Raw genomic sequence first — 10286 nt, 5'->3', positions numbered from 1 at the left:
CACGCCGCAGATTCCCACCCCTTTCTAAATTAAAAGAACAAATAACTTTCCACGATAACGTTTGCTCATTAATTTAATCTTGATCCACTGACAGCATTCATTTCTGGAAGGGGATGCATTCTATGAAGTTTAAGAAACGTGAGATGTCAGAGCAAGCAAAGTAGCAGACTACAGACAATATCGAAATATGTGTAGCGGTTTGTTTTCCTCCCCCGCAGAAACACACACAAACACGGCCTCAGGTCAGAAACACAAACGAAAATAAATAGCACTGGATATGAGCAGGACTCAACAGTTCATGTCACAATTGCTGTTGAAAAGTAACCAAGATGACAAAATTCTTAAAACTTATTTTTGTCACTGCATAAAGCATTTTTTTTTGCAATTTCAAATGCTCCAAGGTTAATTTGTTTTTATTAATTGAATTTAAACATTCATAGATTGATTCTATCCAAAAATGTTAAACTGAATCAAATCATAAAAAGCGATCAATTTAATCTTAGTAGGATTCTCCATTAGTTACTTGAGCTCAATAGAATCTCTCAATAACTGGCATGTACGAGTACAACTTTTGCACTAAAGTATTTTTAACGATTAGATTAAAGAAGTCCAAAGACAGGATTCCATTGCAGTTCTTTAAAGCTAATCACTATTTAGTAATCTCATCTGATTGTAGATCTGTAGTTAATGACTGTGACAAGATCAGTTTCTCTCCATTCTATAAGTCAGACTTCTGATGGAATTGCAAGCTGACAGTGTACCATAAATATTTGCATGGACCTGCGACAATTTGCCTTCCTCAACTTCATGTAAGCAGGAAGTGAAAGATAATATCCCCTTTGACATGTAAAAAAAACACCGAATATTACATTCATAATTTCAGTACAAAAATGAAAGTCTACTTAACTCTTATCTCCAACTCTCTCTTTCCCTCTCCATGTATCCAGGATACCAAAATATAGCACATTCACTAATGCAAGCAACCCAAACCCATTTTGTTATTTTGCTATCTGTCAAAAAGTAGAAACATAATCACAATGATATAAACAAAAACTTTATTTGTGATGAGGATTCTGATTGCATTCTGCAAAGCCTCCCTTCCATTGGAAGCATAAGAAAATACCAACCAGCATTCTTTTCTTAATTGAAAAGGCAATTCAGGAGATTTGAAAAAGTATTGACATTATTCTTGATCAGGTATGGAGAGCAAGGGGTTCTCCTTCTGCACCAACACCAGGAATGATAGGAAATTGGCTGTGAAAGTATCAGCATCCTATATTAAAAGTAACTTCATAAACGGAGTAATTACGAAAACAATTGAAAGGTCAAAAAACAATTTTACCATTATAATTAATCACAACACAATACCAGGGCAGATTTTCCAGACAAAGGAGGGCTATATATTGCTCCTATCTTTTCCAGACAGTACATCCAAGTCTAAATTTGATTAGGAGACAAGGGAAGGAAAACATCCTTCACCTTAATGCAGCTCTGGTTAGGCCACACATGCAGCTAACCTCATTAACACCTTCCAAATAAGGGAAATGATGTACATAGATGTATGTGAATGAAAGAAACTGGTCTTTTTTTCTATAAAGAACAACTTTACACACACTCAGCAACCCAAAGCTTTCCAGATGACTCTTCACCTTGAATCTTTAATAATGGTTTTAAAAATATAAAATGCAGCAGGAAAGCCACAATTCTTAATTACTTGGAGTAAAATTAAATGGAAAGCTTGTTTCTACAGATGTCAGTAAGACAAGCCAAGTAAAAGAAAGAACTCCTCTCTGGAAAAGCCCTACTACTTGCTTGTAGCAATGAGGCTTCATTTTAATCCCTGTGGCAGAGGAAACTTATATAGTCAACATCTGACACTTGCCTTCCAATCAGAGCATACAGAAAGGATTTGACAATTGCAGCAGCTTATTGGCAGCTTAAGAATGACCAAGTCATTGAGATGCTCAGTCTATTTCTTTAAGGCTAAAGTGCTTTTGTAAACTCTTGAACAGTACAGCCTGAATACATGTTTTCTTTCCCGCTGAATACAGGAAACATTCACAACTTTTATTGTTATTCCTTCTGTCAATATTTTCTAATTTTGATCCATTGCCGCATTTTCACTGAACAGTATTCTCATTGGATCATCGTGAGCATAGCGCCACAGTCTGTATCTCAATTTTAATTTGCACAGTCAGTAAGATCAGATGGTAGATTTTTGGTTTCAGCAATGAGGCGTTTCACTCCAACCATCCACTGTCCAACTTCATTCACATGGTCAACCATCAAAGATCTGTGGATTTCATCAGCAGAATCCCAATTGTAGTGCTCCATCTCTGTCAGCAAACAAAGATACACAACGTGTTCTTAGAACTTAAATATGTCATTAACCGAATGCTATTTACAACAGTGAAAAAGACAGTGCAAGAAGATGGAGGAATGTTGCAAATGCCATCTCTTGGTGGCTCAGAGCATGCATCAGTGAAGAGGAACCAGATGTCAATGTGAAGTGAAAGGAAGTGAGCAATAAAAAGAAACACATAAAACAGAGAGCTGCTTGCGTTCAATTGTTCAATCTGCCAGGAACAATGCTCCATGAGTTATACGTCAGATGTTCCTGCATTACATTTTGGAGGACTTAATCTGAAAAGCTGACTAAAATAAACATTTTCATCATTGGAGATTTTGTAAAAGGGTCTCATTTTACAATGGCTTTTCTTGACAAATATTTAAAAATTCGAATAAATATTTTGCTACCATTCCCCATTTGCCCTACATAACACCTACTTGTGAAATTATCTATCCAGAAAGATGTGAATGCTCTGTCACTGAGTACATTTAGAGCTGAAGTAGACATATCTTTGATCTCTCAGGGAATCAAAGGAAACTGGGTCTGCTGGCAAAGCAAATTTGAATTGGAAGGCAGTCCATGACTGTACTGTGTGGTGGGACAAGATCTACTCCTCCTCATAGTACATTCTTGTTAGAAAAATACAAACTTGTCCTTACACCTTTGGCCTTCACAGAAAACGAAGCACTGTGCCTCTCACTTATACTTTTGATTTTGAGACTTGACACCTTTACAAGCACAACTTGCACTTCTATGCATTTTATGCAATCTCTAAGCACATTCCATTCTGGCATCTATACAAGGACCTTAACAAAGTATTGGCAACTATAAAAGATTACCTTGCGTGAGTTGGTGCATCCTATTCTGCACTGGTACAGAAAGTTTTCCCGATTGCCACATGTCCCGAAGCATTAATAACCTTCTGCCAATATCATCACAAACTTGTTTCTAGACATGAAGTTTAAAAATAAATTGAGTTATCTTCTGTTATAGCCACGGAATGTTGCAACTTCTGCAGTATTCAACATGATGCAATAGTCTTCATGTCACTTAATACCAACCATCAAAATATTGCTTTAGTTAAAATAAAATTTTGACATATTATTAATAAATTACTGTTTCCACTATTACATCATCATTTCGTTCGTTAATATCCATCTGCACCACTCATTAATTCCTACACATAATCAGTCAATCCATTGGCAATAGCTTTTGCAACAGACTAAATTTAATTTTTTAGGATATGAAGTGTTATGATCACTGTGGGGCAGCATGGTGGCTCAGTGGTTACCACTGCTACCTCACAGTGCCAGGTACCCAGGTTGCATTCCAGCCTCGGGCGAGTGTCTGTGTGGAGTTTGCACATTTTCCCTGTGTCTGTATGGGTTTCCTCCCACAATCCAAAGATGTTCAGGTTCGGTGAATAGGCCATGCTAAATTGCCCATAAATGTTCAAGGATGTGTAGGTTAGGTGCATTAGTCAGGGGTTAAACTTAGGGTAGGGGAATGGGTCTGGGTGGGTTAGTGTGGACTTGTTGGGCCGAAGGGGCTGTTTGCACACTGTAGGAATTCTAATTCTATCTCATTGATATTATATTCCCTTTATGATGAAATGCCTGCTTTTCAGTCTCAATTGCCTCTTCAATTTCTAAATTAAAATTAGGAACCATGGACATGGGCAATGATAACTGTCAACCAATATCTCACTATTCCATAATATATCAACATTTTGTTGAATCTTTACCGATGCTAGATAGCTATGCACAGGATTCACTTGCAATGGGAACCCAAAGGAAGAAGAAAATCACAACTTGAAAGATAAGTATGTATTGTTGCTTACAGTTGCCATAAGTTTAAAGATTCAAACTTTGGACCATGTCTCAAAAACCATAAGACCATGAGAAACATGAACAGGAGGATGGCTGTTAGGCCCATTGAGCCTGCTCTGCCATTCAATAAAATCACGGTTGAGCCAATACTCCTCATGCACTTCCTGCCTTCTCCCCATAACCTTTGATGCCCGTACTGATCAAGAATCTATCTCTGTGTAAAACAGACAAAAGAACTCCGCTCCAAAAGCTCTCTATGGCAAGGGGCTCCAAAGACACTAAATCCTTTGAGAGATGAAACTTCTCCGCATGCAGTCTGCAATTGGCTCTCCTTAATTTTGAGATTGTCTAGGACCAGAGGACACATTCTCAAAAGGCAAAATATGTTCTCAGCATTTACCCTGTCAAATCCCTTAAGAATCCTGTATGTTTCAATGAGGTAACCTCTCATTCTTCTGAACTCAAGTGAGTAGCATCCCAATCTGTTTAGTCTTTGCTCTCTAGACGAACCCTCCATACCATGGATCATCCTTGTGAACCTTCTCTGACCTGCCTCTAACGAAATTATATCCTTTCTGAAATATGATGTGGAGGTGCTGGTGATGCACTGGGGTGGATAAAGTTAAAAATCACATCAGGTTATAGTTCAACAGGTTTATTTGAAAGTACAAGTTTTTGGAGCGCTGTTCCTTCGTCAGGTAGCTGTTGTGTTTGATTTTTTAAACTTTTCTTAAATAAGGGACTAAGACTGCTCACAGTACTCCAGATATAATCTCACTAGTAGGTACTGTTGCAGTAAGTCTTCCATAATCTTATCCACTACCAGTGTTGAAACAAGGGCCAACATTCCATTAGCATTTTGATATCTGTGTTCCTGTGTGCTAGCTTTCTGAGTTTCATGCAAAAGTACCCCTAAGTCCTTTTGTGTTTCAGTTTTGTGCAGTTTTCCTCCCCCAAAATAATGCTTTGCTCTCCCTCCCAAAATGAACTTCACATTTCCCTACATTATAATCCACTTATCAACGCTTTTGCCCACTTACATTACCTATTGATATCTCCCTGTAAACTGTACATATCTCTCTCATAACCTACCTATTTTTAACATTGTCTACAATCTTGGCTTGAGTACATTTACTTTCTTGATCCAAGTCATTCATATATAATGTAAACAGTTGTGGTCCCACCACTGATCCTGTTAAACTCCACTGGTTACAGATCACCAACTTAAAAAAATGAAACCCAGATCCCCACTCGCTGTTTCATGCTCATTAGCCAATTGTCTATCAATGTCAATATACTGTTTCCAACACTTTGGGGTCTTATTTTATGACTTAATCTTTTATGAAGTATCCAGTCGCATGCCGCCTGGAAGTCCAAACAGAATGTATCCAATCTATTCACTCTAGTCGAGACTTCTTTACAATGCTCTCATAAACTAGACAGACATAATTTCACTTTAATGAAGCCATGCTGATATTGATTGATTAGATTATGATCTTCCAAATGTTATGCTATTACTTGCTTAACAATTGATGCCAATATTTTTCTAATCATAGTCAGCCTATAGTTACCCACTTTTTGCCTTCCTCCCTTTTTGAATAGGGGCAGTTTTCCAATCCTTGACTTGAGTATATGATCAAAGCTGAGATTTTGTTGTGATACTTTATTCTTAAAGTTGATTTCCTTCAGATATGGTGCTAAACCAATGCTTCACTTTCCTATTCCACTGGTTTGGTGAGGATTAGAAAATCTATATCATTACTCAATATGCAGCTACATTGTCCTGGAGCTTTGGTCAGTCGTTTTCTTTCTACCAACAGCACAAAAGATAAAGCTACTGGGTTCTGGGTGGCACAATGATTAGCACTGCCACTTCACAGCACCAGGAACTCAGGTTCAACTCCAGACTTGGATATTTATCTGTGTGGAGTTTCCATGTTCTCCCCATGTCTATGCGCGTTTCTGGCAGGTGCTGCAGTTACCTTGTACAGTCCAAAGATGTGCAGATTAGGTGGATTGGCCATGGTAGCTGCAGAGTTGCAGGGACTGGGTACGGGTGGGATATTCTTTGGAGGGTCAATATGGACTCAATGGACCAAATGACCTCTTTCCACACTGTGGAAAGGATTCTATGACTCTACAAACGTGACATCCATCTCACTGTGGCTTGCAGGACACATAAGGCAATGTGCAAATTTAACAATGGTACATCAAATAATTTGCTGTGTGCGAATTACCTTTGGAATGTTTTTAAGAGAGTAATAAGTTTCTATAAATGTAATCTTTTTCTACAAAAGTAGAAAATTTAGGTTTATTCTGTTCAACAGTTAATTGAGATTATTCTAATACCCATTATATATTTACAACATGATTTTCTTCTTACCTCAACTTTGCAAGTATTGATGTCAAGAGTGTGGTGCTGGAAAAGCACGCCTGATGAAGGCTTTTTGTCCGAAACGTTGACTTTCCTGCTCCTCGGACGCTGCCTGACCTGCTGTGCTTTTCCAACACCACACCCTTGACTCTAATCTCCAGCAGTACTCACTTTTGCCTGCAAGTTTTGGTGCTAGTTGTATTTGCACAGATATTCGATATTCTGGGAATATGTATACAACATTGTTCCTCCAAGCTCTCACAACTGTCAAGTTAACTCCACAATCAAGTACTGTGAGGAGTGTTGAAGTGCGGGGCGATCTGCTCATTTTGTGAAAACCATCTTGACTAATGTTCAGAATTCCTGAGGCACAAAACTCAATGTGCAATTAATTAGTTACCTGAATCAACATTTTATGTATATCACTTTACACAATTGTTTAGTTGTGTTAAGTGTTTAACATTGCAGAGGGGATTGATTTGAATAGGTGCATACCTATATAGTCTTGTGTTGATCACTTCACGTCAGCCAGCATTGTATCTGCAGCATTGTCACTGTTTTTACAACCTAATGGGATAAGATTTCTTAAGCCTGAAGCAACTACTTAATTTCTGAAACAATATCATTCATTTTCCACTTACCTTTACATGTTTCCTACAAGTCTCCAGTGTCTTATTTAATGGACTTAAAACATCTTCCAAATTTACCTCATAATCAGACATAACTGTAGCATTTTGCACTGGCTTACAATTATCAGATAAACTGGAATGCTTCGGAGGTGGTGGCAGTGGCTTCTTCTCACACGTTACGGGAGGAGATGGTGGTATAATTGCAGAAGGAATTCCTGTTGGTCTATAATCTACAGGAAAAGATGCACAACACATTGGTAGAATCAAGCTATTGGAAAAACATCTCTTATCTATGCGACTGGCAGTAATTGAAATTGATGGAACTTTATAGAAGAAAAGCATAACTTGGACTAGATTTTAAGAAAGGAATGGAGTAATTTCTGAATTAAATTCATTCTATTATGTTAATGTTTTGCCAGAGATCTACATCATGAACAGAATGATAGGAGGTAGCTTTCCAGGTTCATTTTCCCATGTGGTCAATTCCCATTCGTGTTTAGGAGGAAGTGCAGAGCAAAAAGCAGATGACAAGTCTCAGGAGAGGGAGAAAAGGAAGTGAGCCAGATAACTACTATAGAAATCCTAATGATACAACGAGAGATCATCCTACAGAGGTTGCCTGCCCACTCCTTAGAACAAAAAGAGTAAAATATTTCAGGAAATTCACACTGGAAGATGAGTTGAAAAAAATGAGCAGGTAAAGGTTAAAACTATTTTAACATTGCTGTATTATAGTGCAGATTTAAGTAAATGGCAATTCTTACTTGCTCCTCATACTTTGTCAACAGACGTACAAATAGGAGTCTCAAATGGGAAGGTTTGATCACACTAAAAAACTGACACACACAATTCTGACATAACTGTATTTCAAATATTTATGATTATCAATACTAAACAGATAGTCTGCCTTTTGTTGAACATGTAATGTGGTAATTAATGCTCACCTTTTGGTTTATCTAGCTGTGGTGCCGATACTCGCTTAGTGAGAAAATGCTTCCTCGGACCTATCTGTGCTTGTGTCTGCAAACCATACGAAAACTGGGGAGGATCATTCCAGCCTCGCTCCTGATTTCCTTTTAAAAATAGGAATGTTTATTAAGTAACTCCGTGAAAGTGACAATACAAAATTAAAACATCCCAAAGTACTTCAAGACTGAAATGTATGTAATATAGAGAATGCTTTGAATATTTTCACAATTTTTTTTCATAACTATATTTCTCTGTAAGCAATAATTGATTACAATTATTCTCCAAAGCTACACTGCCAAAGCTACCTGTTAGTATAAGTATTTCCTTAACAAACAAAGAAAATGACCTTCTCCCTTTTCTTTCTGTTAAACCACAAATAAGCATAGCCTGAAGTAAATACCAGTTGTGGATATTAGGACACAGACAGATATTATGATCTCCTACCAATGAGCAATTAAAATGCTTAGACAAGTTTCATTTACTCTGCTGCTTCTAAAGTAAAGATCTCTGTCATTGTTCAAGTTATCTACTATTATCTTAAATCACTTACTCAATCCATAGAAAACATAGTTTTCATCTGCTACAAAGTGTTTGATGTCAGATCCTCAAGAAAGAAACACTCATACTATAACATGACTGTCACTTCAAAGGGCACATAACCCCTCATTTGGTGGTAGCACATTTATTTTTAAAAGACAAGTATGATCAAATTACTTTCATCGCAGCTCATGTACTTCAAGGTAAGAATATCACTGAGCACCATTCAAATGTATTTCTCCCTTGGTCACACGATAGAATCAATTAAAGTTTCTCTTTCTCTACTCAAAACGTACGGAAACAGTGTCAACCTTTGCATTGCAAACCCTGAGTCAGAGAACTTTAACAAAACAACAGCTGTTCTCCAAACTGATTTGCGTTGACGTTAATGCACCACACCCTGACATTCCTATCTCCCGTGTGTTTCCCGAGCTTGCCTTTCAACACGCCCGTTTGGTGACAGCTTTCAATCAGTCACGTAAATATCGCGCTGACAAGTGGCAATGCTTAATACAATGTGAACGTGTGCAGCAGTGACTGACAGCCAGATGAAACGAGCCTGGTGCAAAAGTCAATCAGCACCATCTCCCCGGACCAGGACATGTCATTTGACAGGTCTTTTCAAAGGGAAGACCAAGACTTTCCTCCGAAGCATTCTGCGATTTAAACGTGGCTTGTTCAACAGCCAGGGGAATAGACACCTCATTCCATTAAATATATTAATCTCCTTTATAACACTGAGATAGACACCCCCTTCGACTAAACGTATTAATCTCCTTCCGAACACAGTCCTGGTGCCTCAGGTTTAAATGTACAGACGTGACCCGCTGCAGGGGGGCAGCACGTTCCTCACCGCCCACTGCTGACTCCATCCAGCCTCAGTGCCACGTAAACCGGGGCATCACTCACCGGGCCCTGATCCCCACACAGCCCCCCCCCCCCACCACCTTCATTCCCCCCGCCCTTCCTCAGGGAGTCACCAGTCTGAACTCCAGCTGCTGTCCCCCCCCACACCAAGCCCCTGTGCCTCTCTCACCGGGTTTCACGAACAGATCCGACATCTCGCCGCCGTCACCCGCTGCACCGCCTCCACTTGGCCGGCGGCAGGCTTCCGGCGCGCGTTCGTCACATCCGCTTTCGCACGGCATTGCGTCGCCGTACGTCAAAAGCTGGAGTTCTATCTGACGTGCAGCCCGGTGTGTGTGGGGCTCCATTTGCCGTACAGCCCGGTGTGTGTGTGTGTGTGTGTGTATATGTATGGGGTGGGGCTCCATGTGCCATACAGCTTGTTGGGGGGAGGGAAGAGGGAGATCCATGTGCCGTGTGTGTATCAGGGGAGGTGGCTCCATGTGCCATACAGCCCTGTGTGTGTGTGTCAGGGGAGGTGGCTCCATGTGCCATACAGCATGGTGTGTGGGGATGCTCCATGTGCCGTACCACGTAGTGTGTGTGGGGACCTCCATTTGCCATACTGCACTGTGTGTGGGGGTTCCCTGTGCCATGTAATCATACAGCATGGAAACAGACCTTTTGGACCAACTAGTCCACGCTAATCATGTTCCCAAACTAAACTAGTCCCAGCTCTCTGCCTATTCATG

At 39.6% G+C, this 10286-nt stretch overlaps 1 protein-coding gene across 2 annotated transcripts; it reads right to left on the bottom strand.

The window, feature by feature from the left end:
- Positions 1-1038: 1038 nt before the first annotated feature.
- On the bottom strand, positions 1039-9795 carry sra1 (steroid receptor RNA activator 1). 2 transcript variants are annotated; one of them, XM_072590477.1, is made up of 5 exons: positions 9725-9795; positions 8127-8255; positions 7195-7412; positions 3190-3298; positions 1039-2336 (listed from the first exon to the last, which is right to left on the bottom strand). In XM_072590477.1, exons 1-5 carry the CDS (start codon positions 9747-9749, stop codon positions 2182-2184), a joined length of 636 nt encoding a protein of 211 aa, XP_072446578.1. In that variant the 5' UTR covers positions 9750-9795; the 3' UTR covers positions 1039-2181. The 2 variants fall into 2 exon arrangements, with proteins under 2 accessions (XP_072446578.1, XP_072446579.1); XM_072590478.1 differs by having other exon boundaries at positions 7261-7412.
- Positions 9796-10286: the final 491 nt, after the last annotated feature.

Source organism: Chiloscyllium punctatum, chromosome 20 (assembly GCF_047496795.1).
Source record: "Chiloscyllium punctatum isolate Juve2018m chromosome 20, sChiPun1.3, whole genome shotgun sequence".
NCBI classification, from domain to species: domain Eukaryota; kingdom Metazoa; phylum Chordata; class Chondrichthyes; order Orectolobiformes; family Hemiscylliidae; genus Chiloscyllium; species Chiloscyllium punctatum.
The sequence above is the reverse complement of the archived record's forward strand: the minus strand, read 5'-3'. Positions and strand labels throughout refer to the sequence as shown.